Here is a 26,511-nt window from a genome sequence, read left to right on the forward strand (position 1 = left end):
ATATATCCCTCCACTATTCGTCGACCCTGAGGTCCAATTGGATAAAATCAGATATCATTGGTAATATTGCCGAAAAAAGTCTGATATTGACACCGACACTCGCCCATGAAGCGAAATTCGAAATATCCGTTTTATAAGGTTGTCGCCGTTATGGCATACAGACCTTAAGGTACATAAGGTTGTCCCCTGTATGGCATACAGACCTTGAGGTATATAAGGTTGTCGTCCATATGGCATATACACCTTAATGTATATAATGTTGTCGTCCTTATGGCATATAGACCTTAAGGTATATAAGGTTGTCGTCCATATGGCATATACACCTTAATGTATATAAGGTTGTCGTCTGTATGGCATATAGACCTTAAGGTATATAAGGTTGTCGTCCATATGGCATATACACCTTAATGTATATAAGGTTGTCGTTCGTATGGCATATAGACCTTGAGGTATATAAGGTTGTCGTCCGTATGGCATACAGACCTTGAGGTATATAAGCTTGTCGTCCGTATGGCATATAGACCTTAAGGTATATAAGGTTGTCGTCCGTATGGCATACAGACCTTGAGGTATATAAGGATGTCCCCTGTATGGCATATAGACCTTAAGGTATATAAGGTTGTCGTCTGTATGGCATATAGACCTTATGGTATATAAGGTTGTCGTCCGTATGGCATATAGACCTTAAGGTATATAAGGTCGTCCGTATGGCATATAGACCTCAAGGTATATAAGGTTGTCGTCTGTATGGCATATAGACCTTAAGGTATATAATGTTGTCATCCTTATGGCATATAGACCTTAAGGTATATAAGGTTGTCGTCCGTATGGCATATAGACCTTAAGGTATATAAGGTTGTCGTCCGTATGACATATAGACCTTAAGGTATATAAGGTTGTCCCCTGTATGGCATATAGACCTTGAGGTATATAAGGTTGTCGTCTGTATGGCATATAGACCTTAAGGTATATAAGGTTGTCGTCCGTATGGCATATAGACCTTAAGGTATATAAGGTTGTCGTCCGTATGGCATATAGACCTTAAGGTATGTAAGGTTGTCGTCTGTATGGCATATAGACCTTGAGGTATATAAGGTTGTCGTCCATATGGCATATACACCTTAATGTATATAAGGTTGTCGTCCGTATGGCATATAGACCTTGAGGTATATAAGGTTGTCGTCCGTATGGCATACAGACTTTGAGCTATATAAGCTTGTCGTCCGTATGGCATATAGACCTTAAGGTATATAAGGTTGTCCTCCGTATGGCATACAAACCTTGAGGTATATAAGGATGTCCCCTGTATGGCATATAGACCTTAAGGTATATAAGGTTGTCGTCTGTATGGCATATAGACCTTAAGGTATATAATGTTGTCATCCTTATGGCATATAGACCTTAAGGTATATAAGGTTGTCGTCCGTATGGCATATAGACCTTAAGGTATATAAGGTTGTCGTCTGTATGACATATAGACCTTAAGGTATATAAGGTTGTTCCCTGTATGGCATATAGACCTTGAGGTATATAAGGTTGTTGTCCGTATGGCATATAGACCTTAAGGTATATAAGGTTGTCGTCCGTATGGCATATAGACCTTAAGGTATATAAGGTTGTCGTCCGTATGGCATATAGACCTTAAGGTATATAAGGTTGTCGTCTGTATGGCATATAGACCTTGAGGTATATAAGGTTGTCGTCCATATGGCATATACACCTTAATGTATATAAGGTTGTCGTCCGTATGGCATATAGACCTTGAGGTATATAAGGTTGTCGTCCGTATGGCATACAGACTTTGAGGTATATAAGCTTGTCGTCCGTATGGCATATAGACCTTAAGGTATATAAGGTTGTCGTCCGTATGGCATATAGACCTTAAGGTATATAAGGTTGTCGTCCGTATGGCATATAGACCTTAGGGTATATAAGGTTGTCGTCCGTATGGCATATAGACCTTAAGGTATAGAAGGTTGTCGTCCGTATGGCATATAGACCTTATGGTAGATAAGGTTGTCGTCCGTATGGCATACAGACCTTGAGGTATATAAAGTTTTCCCCTGTATGGCATATAGACCTTAAGGTATATAAGGTTGTCCCCTGTATGGCATATAGACCTTAAGGTATATAAGGTTGTCGTCCGTATGGCATATAGACCTTGAGGTATATAAGGTTGTCGTCCGTATGGCATATAGACCTTAAGGTATATAAGGTTGTCCCCTGTATGGCATATAAACCTTGAGGTATATAAGGTTGTCGTCCGTATGGCATATAGACCTTAAGGTATATAAGGTTGTCCCCTGTATGGCATATAGACCTTAAGGTATATAAGGTTGTCGTCCGTATGGCATATAGACCTTAAGGTATATAAGGTTGTCATCCGTATGGCATATAGACCTTGAGGTATAAAATGTTGTCGTCCTTATGGCATATAGACCTTAAGGTATATAAGGTTGTCGTCCGTATGGCATATAGACCTTAAGGTATATAAGGTTGTCGTCCGTATGGCATATAGACCTTGAGGTATATAATGTTGTCGTCCGTATGGCATATAGACCTTAAGGTATAGAAGGTTGTCGTCCGTATGGCATATAGACCTTATGGTATATAAGGTTGTCGTCCGTATGGCATATAGACCTTAAGGTATATAAGGTCGTCCGTATGGCATATAGAACTTAAGGTATATAAGGTTGTCCCCTGTATGGCATATAGACCTTAAGGAATATAAGGTTGTCGTCCGTATGGCATATAGACCTTAGGGTATATAAGGTTGTCGTCCGTATGGCATATAGACCTTAAGGTATAGAAGGTTGTCGTCCGTATGGCATATAGACCTTATGGTAGATAAGGTTGTCGTCCGTATGGCATATAGACCTTAAGGTATATAAGGTCGTCCGTATGGCATATAGACCTTAAGGTATATAAGGTTGTCCCCTGTATGGCATATAGACCTTAAGGTATATAAGGTTGTCCCCTGTATGGCATATAGACCTTAAGGTATATAAGGTTGTCGTCCGTATGGCATATAGACCTTGAGGTATATAAGGTTGTCGTCCGTATGGCATATAGACCTTAAGGTATATAAGGTTGTCCCCTGTATGGCATATAGACCTTAAGGTATATAAGGTTGTCGTCCGTATGGCATATAGACCTTGAGGTAAATAAGGTTGTCGTCCGTATGGCATATAGACCTTAAGGTATATAAGGTTGTCCCCTGTATGGCATATAGACCTTGAGGTATATAAGGTTGTCTTCCGTATGGCATATAGACCTTAAGGTATATAAGGTTGTCCCCTGTATGGCATATAGACCTTAAGGTATATAAGGTTGTCGTCCGTATGGCATATAGACCTTAAGGTATATAAGGTTGTCGTCCGTATGGCATATAGACCTTAAGGTATATAAGGTTGTCGTCCGTATGGCATATAGACCTCAAGGTATATAAGGTTGTCGTCTGTATGGCATATAGACCTCAAGGTATATAAGGTTGTCGTCTGTATTGCATATAGACCTTAAGGTATATAAGGTTGTCGTCTGTATGGCATATAGACCTTAAGGTATATAAGGTTGTCGTCCGTATGGCATATAGACCTTAGGGTATATAAGGTTGTCGTCCGTATGGCATATAGACCTTAAGGTATAGAAGGTTGTCGTCCGTATGGCATATAGACCTTATGGTAGATAAGGTTGTCGTCCGTATGGCATACAGACCTTGAGGTATATAAAGTTTTCCCCTGTATGGCATATAGACCTTAAGGTATATAAGGTTGTCCCCTGTATGGCATATAGGCCTTAAGGTATATAAGGTTGTCGTCCGTATGGCATATAGACCTTGAGGTATATAAGGTTGTCGTCCGTATGGCATATAGACCTTAAGGTATATAAGGTTGTCCCCTGTATGGCATATAGACCTTGAGGTATATAAGGTTGTCGTCCGTATGGCATATAGACCTTAAGGTATATAAGGTTGTCCCCTGTATGGCATATAGACCTTAAGGTATATAAGGTTGTCGTCCGTATGGCATATAGACCTTAAGGTATATAAGGTTGTCATCCGTATGGCATATAGACCTTGAGGTATAAAATGTTGTCGTCCTTATGGCATATAGACCTTAAGGTATATAAGGTTGTCGTCCGTATGGCATATAGACCTTAAGGTATATAAGGTTGTCGTCCGTATGGCATATAGACCTTGAGGTATATAATGTTGTCGTCCGTATGGCATATAGACCTTAAGGTATAGAAGGTTGTCGTCCGTATGGCATATAGACCTTATGGTATATAAGGTTGTCGTCTGTATGGCATATAGACCTTAAGGTATATAAGGTCGTCCGTATGGCATATAGACCTTAAGGTATATAAGGTTGTCCCCTGTATGGCATATAGACCTTAAGGCATATAAGGTTGTCGTCCGTATGGCATATAGACCTTAGGGTATATAAGGTTGTCGTCCGTATGGCATATAGACCTTAAGGTATAGAAGGTTGTCGTCCGTATGGCATATAGACCTTATGGTAGATAAGGTTGTCGTCCGTATGGCATATAGACCTTAAGGTATATAAGGTTGTCCCCTGTATGGCATATAGACCTTAAGGTATATAAGGTTGTCGTCCGTATGGCATACAGACCTTGAGGTATATAAAGTTTTCCCCTGTATGGCATATAGACCTTAAGGTATATAAGGTTGTCCCCTGTATGGCATATAGACCTTAAGGTATATAAGGTTGTCGTCCGTATGGCATATAGACCTTGAGGTATATAAGGTTGTCGTCCGTATGGCATATAGACCTTAAGGTATATAAGGTTGTCCCCTGTATGGCATATAGACCTTGAGGTATATAAGGTTGTCGTCCGTATGGCATATAGACCTTAAGGTATATAAGGTTGTCCCCTGTATGGCATATAGACCTTAAGGTATATAAGGTTGTCGTCCGTATGGCATATAGACCTTAAGGTATATGAGGTTGTCATCCGTATGGCATATAGACCTTGAGGTATAAAATGTTGTCGTCCTTATGGCATACAGACCTTAAGGTATATAAGGTTGTCGTCCGTATGGCATATAGACCTTAATGTATATAAGGTTGTCGTCCGTATGGCATATAGACCTTGAGATATATAATGTTGTCGTCCGTATGGCATATAGACCTTAAGGTATAGAAGGTTGTCGTCCGTATGGCATATAGACCTTATGGTATATAAGGTTGTCGTCCGTATGGCATATAGACCTTAAGGTATATAAGGTCGTCCGTATGGCATATAGACCTTAAGGTATATAAGGTTGTCCCCTGTATGGCATATAGACCTTAAGGCATATAAGGTTGTCGTCCGTATGGCATACAGACCTTGAGGTATATAAAGTTTTCCCCTGTATGGCATATAGACCTTAAGGTATATAAGTTTGTCCCCTGTATTGCATATAGACCTTAAGGTATATAAGGTTGTCGTCCGTATGGCATATAGACCTTGAGGTATATAAGGTTGTCCCCTGTATGGCATATAGACCTTAAGGTATATAAGGTTGTCGTCCGTATGGCATATAGACCTTAAGATATATAAGGTTGTCCCCTGTATGGCATATAGACCTTAAGGTATATAAGGTTGTCGTCCGTATGGCATACAGACCTTGAGGTATATAAAGTTGTCATCCGTATGGCATATAGACCTTAAGGTATATAAGGTTGTCGTCCGTGTGGCATATAGACCTTAAGGTATATAAGGTTGTCCCCTGTATGGCATCCAGTAGCGTTTACCCCTCTGCCCAATTTTCGTGATGAGTTTTATACTAATACCCATAAGCCACGTGCTCCGTTTGTATAAAGGACACTGCCTTCATTACTTGGTTGCTATACATTTCGCATACATGTTAGTTTATAATATGGCACCTGCTTGACCTGACAAAAAAGTGCTTCAAAAAATTTCTACTTACGCGCCACCCTCAAAATCATCCTCCGAGCCTCCCGTCGCGACGTCAGTTTCAGTAGCAGATTGATCATTCGTGTCGAACAGCTCCATATAGATCAACGCGTCAGTGCCCGCACCCCAGCTATTACTCGTTATCACCGTTACAATGTAGTTCTCATCTGTTAAGAATACGCAATCTTGAGCGCTTACTCAGTGACGTGCTCTGTCTATATTAACACTAGGTATGCAGAATCCTATTTTTAACAAAAAATGTCCGATAGAAATGCACATTGTATCATTTTACACATTTTGGACCAATAGGCGATTCGCGCCAAAAAAATTCACATAACTTTTTGAGTAGCAAAAGCGTAAAAAATAGGGACCTAAAGCAAAGACGACGGCAACGCGGACGCCGACGGCAGGAAACTCTAAGTTTCACAGTCAATTGTGGACGCGGACGTTTGCACTGTAAACTCTACTAACTACGTTTGCCGCAGTAGAAATAATGTCCTTAGTTTATTTTTATCTGTCTCTGAATATAATGTTTCCCTTATTCCATTGCAATTAAATTGTTATTGATCGCCACGCGCGAAAACATCTTTTTCAATCGCGTCCTAGCCGTCGTCGTCGCCCTTGCTTAAGGTCCCTAATCACAGAAACGGCTGCGCCGGTCTCGTCAGAAAGCTATTTTAAAATCAGATCTTTCAATGGAAATCAGCCATTTCTGACATTTGCTGAAAATGTTGTTTTTTATTGATGCCGGAGCGCGCGCGGGTTTGCCATCCAAAAGGTCACGTGATTTCTTAGTGCAAGTCACATGTTTCCTTAAAGCAAGTCACGTGATGTCGCGTGTAAGTAGCCGATTGCAGGAAATTGCCACTTACAGTTGTCGTTTTGCTCGGAGCATCCATAGAGCTCGTTCATTCGCTTGAGGTCGAGCTTCGAGGGGTGGTTCTTATTGCCAAGTGGCTTGTCGGGGTTATCAGTAGCCTCCATCACGGGGCTACTTCCGCTGGCGAAGGTGGTTTTCGAGTAGTGCAACAAGGAGTTGTAGTCGTACTCACTGACGATAACAACAGACGACCCAATCTTCTCGAAATTATTACTTTTACCTATGATAAAGATTGAATTACAACAGACCCAATCTAGCCGAAATTTTTACTTTTACCTATGATAAAGTTTGAATTACGTATCTCACTTGCGACTAAAGTAGTTCCATGGCGACAGTAGGACTTACCTCAATAAACGAGTGCAAATGGCGAATGGAAAATGACAGTTTCAGAACCTGATTGTTATTTGTAAGAATAAAAATGAGTAGTAAACTAATCGCATATTTTCCTATAATCGTTATAAATTTGACTATAGGCTACCAGCGATGACGTCACATTTGAGGCTATTTTGGGCAAGTCGGCCATGTTGGGACTTCAAAGAGATATCTTGCGGTGTCTTTGGCGTGTGAAAAACGTAATCTAAATCGTTGTTTTCATTTTTAGAAATCATGTTGACAGACAAGTCAGAATGAATATCCATTGAAAAATATGGGCCTCACTTCATTTAAATTAAATTTCCAAGACGCAAAGTCTCTTAGGTGCTTTATGTAGTGACTTATCAGTGCAGTAGCAGGCCTCGAAATATTAGGGGAGGGGGGGGAAATCAAGTTTGAAGCGATCTTGGTTAATTCGTCAATGTAAGATTATTAGGGATGGAATTTGGACCAAAATTTAAACTGAACTCATCAGAAAGAGAGGTGTAATCGAGTTATAATCCCTCTTGACTTCATGCTAGTCGTGAGAGTGTCCATCTCTCACTTTTACCGTAACAACGCGAGTTACCGGGAGAACTCTCTCGTCACTGGAAGCAGCCAGATCATACAAGACGATGAACTCGACCCGTGTAATCAACAGACACTAGGCTTGCAGGGATACAAGAGAAAGGCTTGTAGGGTTACGAGGGAGGGGCTTGTAAGGATACGAGGGAAAGGCTTGTAGATATACAAGGGGGAGGCTTGCAGGGATACAAGTGAGAGGGTTGTAGGAATACGAGGGAAGGGCTTGTAGGGATACGAGCGAGATGCTTGTAGGAATACGAGGAAGAGGCTTGTAGGGATACGAGGAAGAGGCTTGTAGGGATACAAGGGAGGGGCTTGTAGGGATACGAGCGAGATGCTTGTAGGGATACGAGCGAGATGCTTGTAGGGATACGAGGAAGAGGCTTGTAGAGATACGACGGAGAGGCTTGTAGGGATACGATGGAGGGGCTTGTAGGGATACAAGAGAGAGGCTTGTAGGGATACGAGGGAGGGGCTTGTAGGTATACAAGGGGGAGGCTTGCAGGGATACAAGAGAGAGGCTTGTAGGAATACGAGGGAGAGGCTTGTAAGGATACGAGGGAGAGGCTTGTAGGGGTATGAGGGAGAGGCTTGTAGGGATACGACGGAGAGGATTGTAAGGATATAAGGGGATACAAGAGAGAGGCTTGTAGGAATACGAGGGAGGGGCTTGTAGGGATACGAGCGAGATGCTTGTAGGGATACGGGGAAGAGGCTTGTAGGGATACGAGGAAGAGGCTTGTAGGGATACGAGGGAGGGGCTTGTAGGGATACGAGCGAGATGCTTGTAGGGATACGAGCGAGATGCTTGTAGAGGAAGAGGCTTGTAGGGATACGACGGAGAGGATTGTAGGGATATAAAGGGGAGGCTTGCAGGGATACAAGAGAGAGGCTTGTAGGGATACGAGGAAGGGGCTTGTAGGGATACGAGTGAGAGACTTGCAGGGATACGAGGGGGGGGGCTTGTAGGGATATGAGGGAGAGGCTTGCCGGGATACAAGAGATAGGCTCGAAGGGATAAGAGGGAGGGGCTTGTAGGGATACGAGGGAGGGGCTTGTAGTGATATGAGGGAGAGGCTTGCAGGGATACAAGAAAGAGGCTTGTAGGGATACGAGGGAGGGGCTTGTAGGGATACGAGGGAGGGGCTTGTAGGGATACGAGGGAGCGGCTTGTAGGGATACGAGGGAGAGGATTGTAGGGATATGAGGGAGAGGCTTGTAGGAATACGAGGGAGGGGCTTGTAGGGGTATGGGATGAGGCTTGTAGGGATTCGAGGGAGAGGCTTGTAGAGGTACGAGGGAGAGGCTTATAGGGATACGAGGTAGCGGCTTGTAGAGGTACGAGGGAGAGGCTTGTAGGGGTATGGGATGAGGCTTGTAGGGATTCGAGGGAGCGGCTTGTAGAGGTACGAGGGTGAGGCTTGTAGGGGTATGGGATGAGGCTTGTAGGGATTCGAGGGAGCGGCTTGTACGAATACGAGGGAGAGGCTTGTAGGGGTATGAGAGGAGGCTTGTAGGGATTCGAGGTAGAGGCTTGTAGGGATACGATGGAGGGGCTTGTAGGGATACGAGGGAGATGCTTGTAGGGATACGTGGGAGAGGATTGTAGGGATACAAGGGGGAGGCTTGCAGGAATACAAGAGAGAGAGGCTTGTAGGAATACGAGGTAGAAGCTTGTAGGAATACGAGGGAGGGGCTTGTAGGGGTATGGGAGGAGGCCTATAGGGATTCGAGGGAGCGGCTTGTAGGAATACGAGGGAGAGGCTTGTAGGGGTATGGGAGGGGGCTTGTAGGGATTCGAGGGAGAGGCTTGTAGGGGTATGGGAGGAGGCTTGTAGGGATTCGAGGTAGAGGCTTGTAGGGGTACGAGGGAGAGGCTTGTAGGGATTCGAGGGAGAGGCTTGTAGGGGTATGGGAGGAGGCTTGTAGGGATTCGAGGTAGAGGCTTGTAGGGGTACGAGGGAGAGGCTTGTAGGGATACGAGGGAGAGGCTTGTAGGGGTACGAGGGAGAGGCTTGTAGGGATAAGAGAGAGAGGCTTGTATGGGAGGAGGTATGGGAGGAGGCTTGTAGGGATTCGAGGTAGAGGCTTGTAGGGATACGATGGAGGGGCTTGTAGGGATACGAGGGAGATGCTTGTAGGGATACGTGGGAGAGGATTGTAGGGATACAAGGGGGAGGCTTGCAGGAATACAAGAGAGAGGCTTGTAGGAATACGAGGTAGAAGCTTGTAGGAATACGAGGGAGGGGCTTGTAGGGGTATGGGAGGAGGCCTATAGGGATTCGAGGGAGCGGCTTGTAGGGATTCGAGGGAGCGGCTTGTAGGAATACGAGGGAGAGGCTTCTAGGGGTATGGGAGGGGGCTTGTAGGGATTCGAGGGAGAGGCTTGTAGGGGTATGGGAGGAGGCTTGTAGGGATTCGGGGTAGAGGCTTGTAGGGGTACGAGGGAGAGGCTTGTAGGGGTACGAGGGAGAGGCTTGTAGGGATAAGAGAGAGAGGCTTGTATGGGAGAAGGCTTGTAGGGATTCGAGGTAGAAGCTTGTAGGGATACGATGGAGGGGCTTGTAGGGATACGAGGTAGAGGCTTGTAGGGGTACGGGAGGAGGCTTGTAGGGGTACGATGGAGAGGCTTGTAGGGATACGAGGGAGAGCCTTGTAGGGGTACGAGCGGAGGCTTGTAGGGGTACGGGAGGAGGCTTGTAGGGGTACGGGCGGAGGCTTGTAGGGATACGAGGGAGAGGCTTCTAGGGATACGAGGGAGGGGCTTGTAGGGGTATTCGAGGAGGCTTGTAGGGATTCGAGGTAGAGGCTTGTAGGGATACGATGGGAGGGCTTGTAGGGATACGAGGCAGAGGATTGTAGGGATACAACGGGGAGGCTTGCAGGAATACAAGAGAGAGGCTTGTAGGGGTACGACGGAGAAGCTTGTAGGAATACGAGAGAGAGGGGCTTGTAGGGGTATGGGATGGGGCTTGTAGGGATTCGAGGGAGCGGCTTGTAGGGATACGATGGAGGGGCTTGTAGGGATACGAGGGAGATGCTTGTAGGGATACGAGGGAGAGGATTGTAGGGATACAAGGGGGGGTGGGCTTGCAGGAATACAAGAGAGAGGCTTGTAGGAATACGAGGGAGAAGCTTGTAGGAATACGAGGGAGAGGCTTGTAGGGATACGAGGGAGAGGCTTGTAGGGGTACGAGGGAGTGGTTTGTAGGGATACGAGGGAGAGGCTTGTATGGGAGAAGGCTTGTAGGGATTCGAGGTAGAAGCTTGTAGGGATACGATGGAGGGGCTTGTAGGGTTACGAGGTAGAGGCTTTTAGGGGTACGGGAGGAGGCTTGTAGGGGTACGATGGAGAGGCTTGTAGGGATACGGGGCAGAGGCTTGAAGGGGTACGGGCGGAGGCTTGTAGGGGTACGGGCGGAGGCTTGTAGGGATACGAGGGAGAGGCTTGTACGGATACGAGGGAGAGGCTTGTAGGGATACGAGGGAGATGCTTGTAGTGATATGAGGAAGAAGAGGATTGTAGGGAGACAAGGGGAGGCTTGCAGGGATACAAGAGAGAGGCTTGTAGGAAACGAGGGAGGGGCTTGTAGGGATACGAGGGAGGGTCTTGTAAGGATACGAGGGAGAGGCTTGTAGATATACAAGGGGGAGGCTTGCAGGGATACAAGGGGAGGCTTGTAGGGATACGAGGGAGAGGCTTGTAGGGATACAAGGGAGGGGCATGTCGAACCCCTTCACACTTGAACATATGAACCTAACAGTGCGCGCGCCCATGTCGTTATGTCACTAGTTTGCCCCAGGCAGCATTATTCTACTTAGTCTATGTTATCCTTGCGATAATTAACTAAATTAAACTGAACTTATTTACCGTGATATAAATGTACCTCAGATTTTATAGTCGAAATTACGATAATTTAGTTCTAATATACAATCATTGAATTTGTGTACCTGAGACCATTCTTTCTGGATGCACTTGGATATAGGAGTCTCTGTCCGTTCGGCATTGCTCGTGGAGGAATCCCAGTGAGTGCATTACTTCATGTATTACTTTGCCCTTGTATTGACAACCGCTTCCCAGTATCATCGTCTGCTCTCCTCCTTGCCTTCCGATAAGCGTTGAACATCTAATAAAAGAAGAACAAGGCATCCATCAGGACCATCGATGGTCGTGGTCATGGTCATGGGCGTGGTCATGGTCATGGGCGTGGTCGTGTCCATGGGCGTGGTCGTGGTCGTTGTCGTGATCATGGTCGTGATCATGGTCATGGTCATGGTCATGGTCATGGTCATGGTCATGGTCATGGTCATGGTCGTGGTCGTGGTCGTGGTCGTGGTCGTGGTCGTGGTCATGGTCATGGGCTTCGTCGTGGTCATGGGCGTGGTCGTGATGGTGATGTAGCCTGCGTAGCATTGCCAAAGGGTCGGGAAATAAAAGAGGTGACGAGGCGCGCGCCAGGCCGTAAAAAAAACCGTTATGAAACGTATTCTTACGCGCGAGCTGAATTGAGGCTTCCCTACTAGCAGAGGCCTCTTTTCTCTGTATTTCGCTGGGCTGGCGTTCGCAAGGAAAAAAGACATCTGCGCTCGGCCGAAAATGTTTTTGTTTTCACACGTGAGCGTTTCTGAGCAACCGCATGACAGCTATCGCATCCTTCATTTTTAAAAGCTTGCCAAAACCCGTATGTACCATCGCGCAAAAGCTGTCAATAAGCTTTGCATGGGTTTTGTCGCAAATTATGAATCAGTTCTCTTCTTCGAAAAAAGAAAGCAACTGTTCAATTTTAATCACCTAAAACGTCACTTAAAAGAGTAAACAGCAAACGCAGCAAAGCCGAGTTTTGTCTTGTATGTGGGATAAATTTCAAGACATCTGGGCAGGTGAGTTTCTTCAATGTAAATATCGCAGTTGGACTCGAAGAAAATGTTACCAAACTTTTAGGTAAACTTAGATCCGTTTATTCCAGAAGAATATGCAAAAGCTGTAAACGGAAGATTGACTCGGTAATCAAAAGAGAGAAGATTCTGAATTGAAGATAAGGCATTAAATGGCTTCTTGTAACTTTTTAATTCGTCGCGTGATATTTCTACACCATTTCGAATGCGGGCTCATTATCCCACAGCGGATATACGCTTCACGCATGCGCTAGTCATGTGGCTCAAATAGTGGCCAGTAAACAATGAACGGAGCATGCGCTCTGGATCTCCCCGTCCACGATCGTGGACGGCGGCTCAACAAAGCGAGTTTCGACCCATGGCAGATGTCTCTTTTCCTCGCGAACAGAGGCCTCGGCTATCCGGGAAATCTGAGGCAACTAAGCGAGAGCTTTTATTTGAAATACTGGGGTGAAACGAACAGCGCGCACAGCCATCTTGCATGGAGGCGTACGGTAAAAAACACGAGGTCGGCTGCAAGCGCTCCCTTTTCCTATGTTCGCTTCATCCTTGTCTCCAGGCGCGCGGGACCCGTCATTTTCCCAAGCCCTTTGCTCTGGCTAATGTTGATGGTGATGATGATGATGATGATGATGGTGGTGGTGATGGTGTAGATGGTGGTAGTAGTGGTGGTGATGGTGGTAGTGGTGGTGATGGTGGTGGTGATGGTGGTAGAAATTGTGGCGGTGATGGTGGTATTGGTGGTGGAGATGGTGGTGGTGATGGTAGCGGTGATGGTGGTGGTGATGGTGGTGATTGTGGCTGTGATGGTGATAGTGGTGGTGGTGGTGGTGGTGGTGATGGTAGCGGTGATGGTGGTGGTGTTGGCGGTGCTAGTGGTGGTGGTAGTTGTTGAGATGATGACGGCGGTGATGGTGGTGGTAGTGGTGGAGATGGTGGTGGTGGTGGTTGTGGCGGAGAAGGTAGTGGTGGTGCTGATGGTGGTGGAGATGGTGGTAGTGGTAGTAGTGGTGGTGGTAATGGTGGTGGAGATGGTGGTGGTAGTGTTGGTGATGGTGGTGGTAGTAGTGGAGATGGTGGTGGTAGTGGTGGGGATGTTAGTGGTGGAGATGGTGGTGGTTGTGGTGGAGATGGTGGTAGTGGTGGTGGTAGTGGAAGAGATGGTGGTGGTTGTGGTAGTCGTGGCTCTTACCCATTCTGCGAACCATCAATCTTGACGTAGTCGTTTTCATTGTTACGTGCTACCAACCGAATGCAAGTCCTGCTGTTTAACTCTGCCACGGCTCTTTCGATGGCATTCTGATGGGCAGCGCTTAGACCTGCTAAAGATGGCGAAGAATATTGCGAGCAATTGACAATTGTGCAGTATTATGGCTTGCCTATAAAGTTCGAGCTTGCATTCACTGTGATATCGATTTTTATCATTCTTTTCCATCCTTAGCAAAGCGAATTGACGAATATTCGGGTTTCTATTGAAATTGTTAGTTTTGATTAACGTAGGACTATTCACTGATAGATCCTCCTTCGTTAGGGACGGACCATTAGAAAATTGATGGGGGCTGCAGGATTCCCCCCCCCCCCAAAAAAAAAATATATATATATATTTCCGAAAAAAATTGCTGGGGAGAGGTAATAAAAATCACGCTGTCATTTTTTAAAACATATCTTTAATATATAAACTGAACCTAAATTAATCAAAGTGAATATTGCCATGAACCATGTCTGCAAATTTCGATTCAAATTTTAAAAGTTTGATTCCCAACACTAGAATTGTACAAGTTGCATTTGTGACATGGAACAGAACAGTAGCTAGCCTCGAATGGTCATGTTACACAGACATGTACAAAACTTTTGTGTGCTTCAGAAAATATCCACACCCTCCCCTCCCCCTATGGGTTTTTTGGGAAATTCCAGGGGGGTGTAGGATCAAACGACGAGGAATTTCCACAGGGGAGGGGGAACAAACGCCCTCTTTCCTTAACAATCACTTATTGTTTCCGTTCCAGGAGGTTGGGAATTCCAGATTCTAGTCCACCAGAACGTCCAGAACCGTAACGTTAGGTGAAAACAAGAAATAACACTACATTCTATAAAAAAATTAATCATGGATGAGGGAATTCCTCGGTAAATTTCGCGCGAAAAACGAAATCGCACTAGTCGAGCAAAATACCAAAAAAAATAAGTAAGCACTAAAATACTAAAATAATTTTCATAGTTTTACATATCTTACACAACACATGACTAATGACATGTTTACCTCTAAAAATGATACCAAACCAAAGCAGCAGGCTTAAGCTTTTTTAGTTGAGTTACTTATACAACACGTTTTTACGAATATTGTTGAAACCTGCTCGATATTCTGTTGGAACTTGTCTCAATTTACACATATGCTCTACTTTATTAAAATCTACATGGTGAAAAAATCATGACATTCAGTGAGAGAGACCAAGACATTTTATAGCAAGAAAACAAAATGTGTCTTATGGGTAGCCGGTCAAGTGTCGCGATGTAAGGAAGTCACTTCTTTGGGATTCATTCATAGCGATTTGTAGGAGAAGATTATCATCAATAAGCTTCAAAATACTCCCACTTCAAAATAGATTAAGTTATAAAGGTAAATACCTCGAGCCCATTCATGAGTGTCCAGAGAACATTTAATTACGTCTTGAAGTAAAAAGGTATTTGTCTAAAGCAGACAATAGATAATTCTAATCTCGAGCCTGGCCACGTGTCTCGGGTCTTGATCGGGTCGCAAATGGAATGAAATCGCGAATCTGGCCTTCAACTGCACAAATAACATGGATCTGAGAGCTGGAATCTCAAAATCAAAGATGGCGGCCATGACACAGTTTTAAATTATGCAGAAGGGATCGACTATGGCGCAGAGGTTTTGGGATATTTCGCAGCTTTGGCCATATCGCGAGCAGAAAAAAAAAACAGTTGCATTTTATGACTGGGCTACCACAGGTATCCCAGTAAATATTGAAAGCAGTGTGTCTATTGGAAGTTTCTTTGAGGATGTGATTGATAATTTAGAGCGGATGGCCTGTTAAATATCTCGGATTTTAATAGATTCTTTTGTCTTTTAACGCTTGAGGTTTCAGTCGGACCTCCGGAAGTAAACTGATGACAATGCGGCTTTAACGGCAATCGCTTACTGCACAGCGTGTCATACAAAATGGCGGCCACATTTATCTTGACTAAGTACGCCCAGATGAATTTTGCTGTTGTTACCAACCTTATCCTGAACGAATAAAGGTAAGTACAATGTCAATTAACTATCAGTATCTTTAAGTCATACAGCCTAGGTTTTACATCATTTTCGGCTTAATTTAATGCAAAAATGTTATATGGTATGCGATTATCTAGCATAAAAAAGCAGTGACTACGGCTAAAAGGTAAGAGGAAATTACCTTTCAGGGACTTTGCTTAATGGTTTTGACATCAGGCTGTTCAGGAAACTTAATTTACTGAAGTTTACTCACATTTTCGTACGTTTATTTACTCTTCAATTTAGCTATAAAAAAAACAAGATGTGGAAAAGCACAAGACATGTGGTGAAGATCTATAACCATCTTAAAACCAGTCCCCTCGACCTATATTTTTAGATACACAGTTGTTTTCTGCTTTTCTTGATGCCATGATATTTAATGCCAGGATATTCAAAATATTCTGAGATATCGAAAAGCTTGAAAATGAGTTTAAAGCGTCGTTTGAAACAAATGCGCGAAAAATCAGACCGCCATGTTTGCAGTGTCTGCAAGAACGTGAGTGAATGATGGCGTCACGCAAAACGGTAATATATTTGAATCGCAATGCATCATGGCATACATGTCATTCCTTCTATGGGTTGTGCCAGATGCAGGATTAACGCTTGTAGTTGGATTTACTAGACTTTGCTTACGAGATTCGCGAGACTGTGGAACTAGCTGGTCTTTTAAACCCTGCCAGCGTGTTGGACGTCCGTCGTTGCTTTTCCAAGTGATTGAGGCTGTAACTGGAGATTGATTCAGGGTTTGCGTGGCCTGTCAACTCTGAGATCTCGAGTGGGACTGAATCGCAGTTTTACGCCCACTTGGGTTTGTAAACTTTTAATCGGTCAATGGAGCGGTCGAAGTTGGTTGACTTTAACTGGTTTTGTACCAGACGCTACTAGTTGAGTTGATGAAAGGAGCCAAGAAGAAATTCGGCTGGACATTTTCATTTAACTGAAATTCGGAAAGAATTCTTCTAAAACAAACCTGCTCATTCACTCTATTTAACTGTAAAAGAACTTTTTTCAGCGTTGGAAATATATTATCGATCGCGTAGGAAAACTTTTCACTGTACACCTGTGCTTTTATTGAATTCCACTTTTCAAACAATCTCACTCTGCAAGAGACCATAGAGAGCGCGCATAAGAAATTGACTATAAAATTCTACTAAAAAATAGAAAAAAAAAACAATGCACATTCGATAAAAAATATCCACCTGGTGTAATTCTGCACTCCCCCCCCCCTCCCCACACTCAATTTTCTTATGGTCCGAACCTCCTTAAGATGTTATGGACCTTATCCTGGGTGTGTGACCCTGGTAATAGATAGTAAAGACTGCTTCCCACATCATCACACGCAGGTTATTTGACCGTACGATAGTAAATGTTTCCATTATCGCACACGACCGCAGGGGGTGTTTTCCTATATTCGTAAATAAATCTTGCAACAGTATTTATGATTCTAAGCAAAACCAACCTGTAACCGTGTAGGGTATTTCTACAACTTTTTTTCCATTCACCGTGGATGTAGGCCAGCGGTCTACACCATTATCTTCGAGAGCAGCGCGCTTGACAGGCCCCTTGAAGTTCCGCTCTGAATGAATGAAATGTGGAAACGCTAACATTACGTATCAACGGGAGCCTTTGGATGACATTGAACTGTTAAACCCCCTGTCCGCCCAGTACCAGCATTACGCTGGCTGAAGGGCCATGTATTTTACGCCACGCTAAGTTACTGGTGGTTGGCGTTTGTGATTGGCTCGTCCATAGGGGGCTTTTGCTACAAGAAAACGAAATTACAACTTAGAAAAACAAACGGGCAATTTAGAAGAAGAAAAAATCGCCGAGGGGTATATAAAACAAAAACTGCGATGTAGTCGAATTTTTATTCTTCTAAATTGCCCTTTTGTTTTTCAAAGTTGCGGTTTTGTTTTTCTAAGTTGCCCTTTTGTTTTTCTAAATTGCCCTTTTGATTTTCAAAGTTGAAGTTTTTGTTTCTAAGTAAATGTCTAATCTAAAGGATTTATTTCTTCAACAGCCAGTATAAAGGGAGTTATACCGTCAACGTCTTCGCTAGATATTTCTACCCCTAGCGTATTTGTTTGGAAGTTTGGAAGGTTACATCTTTCCGCTACACAAAATAGGCAGTAACCTTGATTCCCCCCTAAATCTATAATTTGGTACACCTACCTTTCGGTGGTGGCTCAGGTGGGTCAATTTGAGTAACTGAGGAAAACCAAAAAAATTATCTCAATATACGAGGAGCTACGACGCGTTGGGGGAAGGATTACGATGGGTTTGGGGAAGGGTTACGATGGGTTACGATGCGTTGGGGAGGGTTACGATGGGTTGGGGAGAGGGTTACGATGGGTTGGGGGGAGGGTTACGATGGGATTGGGGGAGGGTTACGATGGGTTGGGGAAGGTTACGATGGGTTTGAGGGAGGGTTACGATGGGTTGGGGGAGGGTTACGATGGGTTGGGGAGGGTTACGATGGTTTGGGGGGAGGGTTACGATGGGTTGGGGGGAGGGTTACGATGGGTTGGGGGGAGTTACGATGGGTTGGGGGGTTACGATGGGTTTGGGGGAGGGTAACGATGGGTTGGGGGAAGGTTACGATTGGTTGGGGAGGGTTACGATGGGTTTTTGGGAGGGTTACTTTTGGTTGGGGATGGTTACGATGGGTTGGGGGGAGGGTTACGATGGGTTTTGGGGAGGGTTACTTTTGGTTGGGGATGGTTACGATGGGTTGGGGGGAGGGTTACGATGGGTTGGGGGAAGGTTACGATTGGTTGGGGGGGGGGGGGGTAACAAGAACGTACCTGGTGGCTGGCGTTTGTGATTGGCTCGTCCAAAGAGGGGTAGTCCTAAGAGTGATTTTGCTACAAGAAAACGAAATTGCAACTTAGAAAAACAAACGGGCAATTTAGAAGAAGAAAAAATCAACGAGGGGCATATAAAACAAAAACTGCGATGTAGTCGATTTTTTCTTCTTCTAAATTGCCGTTTTGTTTTTCAAAGTTGCAGTTTTGTTTTTCTAAGTTGCCCTTTGGTTTTTCTAAATTGCCCTTTTGTTTTTCAAAGTTGAAGTTTTTGTTTCTAAGTAAATGTCTAATATAAAGTATTTATTTCTTCAACAGCCAGTATAAAGCGAGTTATAGTTGAACCGTCAACGTCTTCGCTAGATATTTCTATCCCTAGCGTATTTGTTTGAAAGTTTGGAAGGTTACATCTTTCCGCTACACAAAAAGGCAGTAACCTTAATTCCCCCTTAAATCTATAATTTGGTACACATACCTTTCGGTGGTGGCTCAGGTGGGTCAATTTGAGTAACTGAGAAAAAACAAAAAAATTATCTCAATATACGAGGAGCTACGATGCGTTGGAGGAAGGGTTACGATGGGTTTGGGGAAGGGTTACGGTGGGTTACGATGCGTTTGGGGAGGGTTACGATGGGTTGGGGGAGGGTTACGATGGGTTGGGGAGGGTTACGATGGTTTGGGGAGGGTTACGATGGGTTGGGGAGGGTTACGATGTGATTGGGGGAGGGTTACGATGGGTTTGAGGGAGGGTTACGATGGGTTGGGGAAGGTTACGATGGGTTGGGGAGGGTTACGATGGTTTGGGGGGAGGGTTACGATAGGTTGGGGGGAGGGTTACGATAGGTTGGGGGGAGTTACGATGGGTTGGGGGGTTACGATGGGTTTGGGGGAGGGTAACGATGGGTTGGGGGAAGGTTACGATTGGTTGGGGAGGGTTACGATGGGTTTTGGGGAGGGTTACTTTTGGTTGGGGATGGTTACGATGGGTTGGGGGGAGGGTTACGATGGGTTTTGGGGAGGGTTACTTTTGGTTGGGGATGGTTACGATGGGTTGGGGGGAGGGTTACGATGGGTTGGGGGAAGGTTACGATTGGTTGGGGGGGGGGGGTAACAAGAACGTACCTGGTGGCTGGCGTTTGTGATTGGCTCGTCCAAAGAGGGGTAGTCCTAAGAGTGATTTTGCTACAAGAAAACGAAATTGCAACTTAGAAAAACAAACGGGCAATTTAGAAGAAGAAAAAATCAACGAGGGGCATATAAAACAAAAACTGCGATGTAGTCGATTTTTTCTTCTTCTAAATTGCCGTTTTGTTTTTCAAAGTTGCAGTTTTGTTTTTCTAAGTTGCCCTTTGGTTTTTCTAAATTGCCCTTTTGTTTTTCAAAGTTGAAGTTTTTGTTTCTAAGTAAATGTCTAATATAAAGTGTTTATTTCTTCAACAGCCAGTATAAAGCGAGTTATAGTTGAACCGTCAACGTCTTCGCTAGATATTTCTATCCCTAGCGTATTTGTTTGAAAGTTTGGAAGGTTACATCTTTCCGCTACACAAAAAGGCAGTAACCTTAATTCCCCCTTAAATCTATAATTTGGTACACCTACCTTTCGGTGGTGGCTCAGGTGGGTCAATTTGAGTAACTGAGAAAAAACAAAAAAATTATCTCAATATACGAGGAGCTACGATGCGTTGGAGGAAGGGTTACGATGGGTTTGGGGAAGGGTTACGATGGGTTACGATGCGTTTGGGGAGGGTTACGATGGGTTGGGGGGAGGGTTACGATGGGTTGGGGAGGGTAACGATGGTTTGGGGAGGGTTACGATGGGTTGGGGGAGGGTTACGATGTGATTGGGGGAGGGTTACGATGGGTTTGAGGGAGGGTTACGATGGGTTGGGGAAGGTTACGATGGGTTGGGGAGGGTTACGATGGTTTGGGGGAAGGGTTACGATGGGTTGGGGGGAGGGTTACGATAGGTTGGGGGGAGTTACGATGGGTTGGGGGGTTACGATGGGTTTGGGGGAGGGTAACGATGGGTTGGGGGAAGGTTACGATTGGTTGGGGAGGGTTACGATGGGTTTTGGGGAGGGTTACTTTTGGTTGGGGATGGTTACGATGGGTTGGGGGGAGGGTTACGATGGGTTTTGGGGAGGGTTACTTTTAGTTGGGGATGGTTACGATGGGTTGGGGGAAGGTTACGATTGGTTGGGGGGGGGGGGGGTAACAAGAACGTACCTGGTGGCTGGCGTTTGTGATTGGCTCGTCCAAAGAGGGGTAGTCCTAAGAGTGATTTTGCTACAAGAAAACGAAATTGCAACTTAGAAAAACAAACGGGCAATTTAGAAGAAGAAAAAATCAACGAGGGGCATATAAAACAAAAACTGCGATGTAGTCGATTTTTTCTTCTTCTAAATTGCCGTTTTGTTTTTCAAAGTTGCAGTTTTGTTTTTCTAAGTTGCCCTTTGGTTTTTCTAAATTGACCCTTTTGTTTTTCAAAGTTGAAGTTTTTGTTTCTAAGTAAATGTCTAATATAAAGTATTTATTTCTTCAACAGCCAGTATAAAGCGAGTTATAGTTGAACCGTCAACGTCTTCGCTAGATATTTCTATCCCTAGCGTATTTGTTTGAAAGTTTGGAAGGTTACATCTTTCCGCTACACAAAAAGGCAGTAACCTTAATTCCCCCTTAAATCTATAATTTGGTACACCTACCTTTCGGTGGTGGCTCAGGTGGGTCAATTTGAGTAACTGAGAAAAAACAAAAAAATTATCTCAATATACGAGGAGCTACGATGCGTTGGAGGAAGGGTTACGATGGGTTTGGGGAAGGGTTACGATGGGTTACGATGCGTTTGGGGAGGGTTACGATGGGTTGGGGGGAGGGTTACGATGGGTTGGGGAGGGTTACGATGGTTTGGGGAGGGTTACGATGGGTTGGGGAGGGTTACGATGTGATTGGGGGAGGGTTACGATGGGTTTGAGGGAGGGTTACGATGGGTTGGGGAAGGTAACGATGGGTTGGGGAGGGTTACGATGGTTTGGGGGGAGGGTTACGATGGGTTGGGGGGGAGGGTTACGATGGGTTGGGGGGAGTTACGATGGGTTGGGGGGGTTACGATGGGTTTGGGGGAGGGTAACGATGGGTTGGGGGAAGGTTACGATTGGTTGGTGAGGGTTACGATGGGTTTTGGGGAGGGTTACTTTTGGTTGGGGATGGTTACGATGGGTTGGGGGGAGGGTTACGATGGGTTTTGGGGAGGGTTACTTTTGGTTGGGGATGGTTACGATGGGTTGGGGGAGGGTTACGATGGGTTGGGGGAAGGTTACGATTGGTTGGATGGGGGGGGGGGGGGGGTAACAAGAACGTACCTGGTGGCTGGCGTTTGTGATTGGCTCGTCCAAAGAGGGGTAGTCCTAAGAGTGATTTTGCTACAAGAAAACAAAAATGCAACTTAGAAAAACAAAACACCAATTTTGATAAACAAAAGGGCAATTTAAAAAAACAAAAGTGCGACTTGGAAAAACAAAATTGCAACTTGGAAAAGCAAATTAATTATATATTTCCTAGGGCAATTTAGAAGAAGAAAAGTCGACAACAACGCGATTAAAAAAAAGTGTAAATGGTGTAAATTATTTGTTATAGATATCAAGTTTTTCCCCAAATAAAAGTCTATTCCATCTCATCTCAATTGCATTATTCATAAACACCCAAAAGATAGAAGCAAATGGAATATGAATTGTTGTCGAACGTTTACCGCTTTGGCAAAACCTTATTGCATTTACTAATTGTTTCCATGTCGACAGATTTTACTCTCTCGGGAATTTTCATGAAGCAACTTATCTTCCGGGCCTGAGATTTCAACACTTTATTGTTTCCATTTTGTCAAACCTTTGAAAATTGCTTTTTTTTTTGCTCAAGATAGAGACAACGTCGATGTTTAAGTGTTTATTCCGTATTCTGCGTTTGGAAACACTTCGCGCCTGTACTTCTTTCTAGATATATGACTACCGCTTTAAAAATAGATACATAATCTAACGATAAGCATTTTTAGAATTTAAAAACCGGGTGGACACCTTGTGAAACACATGTAAAAAGCAATGATGAAAAAGGAGTTGTATTCTCGTAAAATCGCTCAACGATAGTTATTAAAAAACACTAAATCGTGCGTCTTAAAATGAAATATCTTAGATAATGAATGATATAGAGAATACTGCATGGAAAGTGCGCGCGTACGGTTTTATTCACGAATTGTGCAGTATCAAAAAACGAACAAATTAGCGCAGCAAACGAGTGAGTTTTTTTTATACAAAACAACGAGTGAATAAAAACTGTACAAAGCACTTTCATGCTGTATTTTGTTCATTTTATACATACTAAGAAATTTATAATAAGCTATTAACATAACTATTTATTAGACTTGGCTGTAGAGGCCCCGAGGTTTGTGCTGTTCGACGGTTCAGTTAAAGATTTTCAGACAGGAAACTTACATTGAAATAAATCTGTCTCGCTAATGTCACGCACAGACTGTGATGCTAGATAGCGTTTTAACAGCCTTATATCTCGCTCGGTTTTTCCCTTTGTAATTACAAACCTTTATCCAAATTTTGTATTCTTATTTTCAAGACTTTCTAAATAATCCTCTACAGTGTCATTAAGAGTAGCAAATCTATTGTCTTCCATTTTTAACGCTTTGTATCCAATTTTCACAGTTTTATTTCGTTCTCTCGCTCAATGGAGCTCAATAACAAGTGACATGCAAAGCTACCCGTCTTCCCGCGTTGGGATTGAAACCATATAAAGTGCAGTAAAAAATATCGTTCGTCCAATCAGAACCGCGAACGACTTTTCTTCACGGTGACAAAACATTGTTCGCGCCTCTGATTTGATGAGACCAGTGAACGAATGAAAATTTACTGAATATGTTTTCAGTGAGTATTTTTCAGTATGTATATAATAAATAAAGTTTAAATCCACTCACAAACTATCACGAATCTAGCAATTTGATTGGCTCCCGTACTCACTATTGAGCCATAGTAGTGAGTAGCGAAAAAGCCACTTGAAGCGAAAGAGATGAAAAACCTTTATTCAAATTCGATAAATTTGGTTCACAAACTTTCCTAGTAAATGTATTTTCCATCCTTACAAAAGGACACTAAAAGTAACGAAGACTGCAGGGTTTTGAAGCTAAAGTTTCCATTTTTCGTTTTAAAAAAGTGTTAGAGTTATGAGCACTAAACAATTCACAAAATTACCCCTTTTGGGATACCCTTTTCGTCATAGGACTTATAGGTTCCCCATAAATCCTTCGGAATATCGCCCCCCCTCCTCTACAAACCTGAATACACCCAAAGTAGAAGAATGATGTCAAAAATCCATTCCCCTTTCGTTATTTTACAAACTAGAAGAAACCCGATATACTTATATACTTGGTGGACAGAATTTCTGCAATGGGCTGTATATAATATATATGCGCTTAGAACATGGCAAAGAAAAACAAACTTTTTAAGCACTTAACGGTAAATTCTAAACTTTAGTTTTAATAAAAATACAAATATTTTATATCAGGAAACAGACAATGTCTAACTAAGGAATCTATTTCTTCAACAGCGAGTATAAAGCCAGTTATACTTAATTGTCCACGTCTTCGCTAGAGCGTCAGCGAACAGAGTATAAAGCGAGTTATACTTCAACCGTCCACGTCTTCGCTAGAGCGCGAAACTCATCCTTTTTCCTGCGCAAAATGGGCAGTTACCTTAATTTCCCCCTAAATCTATAGTTTGGTACACCTACCTTTCGGTGGTGGCTCAGGTGGGTCAATTTGAGTAACTGAGGAAAAAAAAAAATCTCAAAATCTCTACCACGGAATTTCTCACTGCAATTCAAACACTCTTGGAAGAAAGCTTCTTACTTTTCTCGCGGGAGTTTAGAAACGCAGCCTCGGAGCCCGCGATTGCGAAGGCCACAAGGAGCGCGAAGACTCTCATCTTTGGCGTGTCGAGTAAGACAAGTGATTTTTCACTGGTACGCTTGCGTTTTGATAAGGTATATGTGATTGCTTGTTTAATTTAGTCGGACCTCTCCATGAGTCATTAAAACTGATGGTTTGTGGACTTTGCCTTAATGACCGTTATGAAAATATGATGAGCTTCGAGGTGGGATGAGGTGTTAGTTAAACGCCTGGTAATAAGAAGTAGTAATTGCAGTTTGGGACAATTAGGGTTACGTCCTGTGTTGCTGGCTGTTAGGATAAGAGGGGATTCCATTAATTGTCTTCACGACTGAAATGTTCCTTAAAAAACAATAACCTTGTAAGACCTTACAGTTAAATATATGAAGACGATAATGATAGTAAACCGGTGTTGAAAAGAGCCCTTGTCCGTCCAACTTTTGTTTATTGTTTTCAATAAGTTGGATAATAAAACATGAGAAGTATTCTTACACCACCTAAAAATAAAATACTATTTTTTATTTACGAAATTCAATCGCAAATATCGGAGCAGCTACTCCAACAGCGTATGGAAATGGATGCTTGCTAACTCTCGGCACTATGACAAAATGGATGCTTTCTAACTCTCGGCACTTTGACAAAATGGATGCTTGCTAACTCTCGGAACTTTGACAAAATGGATGCTTGCTAACTCTCGGCGCTTTGACAAAATGGATACTTGCTAACTCTCGGCACTATAACAAAATGGATGCTTGCTAACTCTCGGCGCTTTGACAAAATGGATACTTGCTAACTCTCGGCACTATAACAAAATGGATGCTTGCTAACTCTCGGCACTATGACAAAATGGATGCTTGCAACTCTCGGCACTTTGACAAAATGGATACTTGCTAACTCTCGGCACTATGACAAAATGGATGCTTTCTAACTCTCGGCACTATGACAAAATGAATGCTTGCTAACTTTCGGCACTATAACAAAATGGATGCTTGCTAACTCTCGGCACTATGACAAAATGGATGCTTTTTAACTCTTGGCACGTTGACAAAATGGATGCTTGCTAACCCTCGGCACTATGACAAAATGGATGCTTGCTAACTCTCGGCACTATGACAAAATGGATGCTTGTTAACTCTCGGCACTTTTCTAGGATGAAATAATATCAGCTGGCAGCGGCAGAGGACTGATATTGTGTCATCCTTTGAAGGCTGATTAGCTCTCAATTGCATAAAGAAGATTTGCGTGTTCCATGTGTTGACATGTAACATGCTGGCTGTAGTCTGGTGATTACGATATCTTATTACAGGTTGTCAGGTCCAGGGTGTCTGATTATGAGAAACCCTTCCCTGCACTAATTAGTAGATCGTCTATTTCAGCATATCGTATGTTTGGCATTTGTGTCAGAGTCAAACAGCCCCCAGGCCAGGAGTGAATCTGGTCATTCGGTTGACGCAATCATTTGTTTCCCAAGTTAGCAAATAAACGCAATGGAAACACCTTTGACTCAAAGGAATGAGTTGAACTTATTGCAAGTGTTTATTTTAGTATCACCCGTTAATGAAATATTTATAGCAGGCTATTAAACAAAATGGCCATGTAATAAACGATAAAAAAATAATGACGACATTTTGAAAAAACAAGACTTGTGATCAGATTTTAAGTGGACTTTAAAAAGGGTAATTATGGCTGGGTGGTAGCTCATGAAAGAAATTAAAATATATATAATTTGCTTACTATATCCCATATCACGTTCCCATTTCTTATGTAATTTATTTTCAGCGTGCTGGAAAAAATTTTAAAACCCACTTGATATGACCTTTGTGCAAAATAACATTTGTCTGTTTTTATCTTTAAGATGGCTTCCGTG

At 43.5% G+C, this 26,511-nt stretch overlaps 1 protein-coding gene across 7 annotated transcripts in view; it reads right to left on the reverse strand.

Annotated features, from left to right (window-relative positions):
- LOC5504275 (zinc metalloproteinase nas-5) overlaps positions 1-24,762 on the reverse strand; it is a 26,852-nt gene extending 2,090 nt beyond the window's left edge. The window contains exons 1-15 of one of the 7 annotated variants that reach the window (XM_048726110.1): positions 24,606-24,761; positions 24,488-24,523; positions 22,066-22,125; positions 21,409-21,444; positions 20,933-20,992; positions 20,304-20,339; positions 19,829-19,888; positions 19,182-19,217; positions 18,707-18,766; positions 18,075-18,110; positions 17,362-17,478; positions 13,824-13,950; positions 11,687-11,862; positions 6,792-7,019; positions 5,933-6,086 (exon numbers count right to left, since the gene is read on the reverse strand). In XM_048726110.1, the coding sequence (XP_048582067.1) occupies positions 5,933-6,086; positions 6,792-7,019; positions 11,687-11,862; positions 13,824-13,950; positions 17,362-17,478; positions 18,075-18,110; positions 18,707-18,766; positions 19,182-19,217; positions 19,829-19,888; positions 20,304-20,339; positions 20,933-20,992; positions 21,409-21,444; positions 22,066-22,125; positions 24,488-24,523; positions 24,606-24,681 (1,298 nt within the window). In that variant the 5' untranslated portion in view covers positions 24,682-24,761. Of the gene's footprint in view, positions 1-5,932; positions 6,087-6,791; positions 7,020-11,686; positions 11,863-13,823; positions 13,954-17,361; positions 17,479-18,074; positions 18,111-18,706; positions 18,767-19,181; positions 19,218-19,828; positions 19,889-20,303; positions 20,340-20,932; positions 20,993-21,408; positions 21,445-22,065; positions 22,126-24,487; positions 24,524-24,605 lie in introns of all 7 variants that reach the window. The other 6 variants (XM_048726109.1, XM_048726111.1, XM_048726114.1 and 3 more) reach the window with 6 other exon arrangements.
- Positions 24,763-26,511: the final 1,749 nt, after the last annotated feature.

The sequence above is a fragment of the Nematostella vectensis genome, chromosome 4 (genome assembly GCF_932526225.1).
Source record: "Nematostella vectensis chromosome 4, jaNemVect1.1, whole genome shotgun sequence".
Lineage (NCBI taxonomy): Eukaryota > Metazoa > Cnidaria > Anthozoa > Actiniaria > Edwardsiidae > Nematostella > Nematostella vectensis.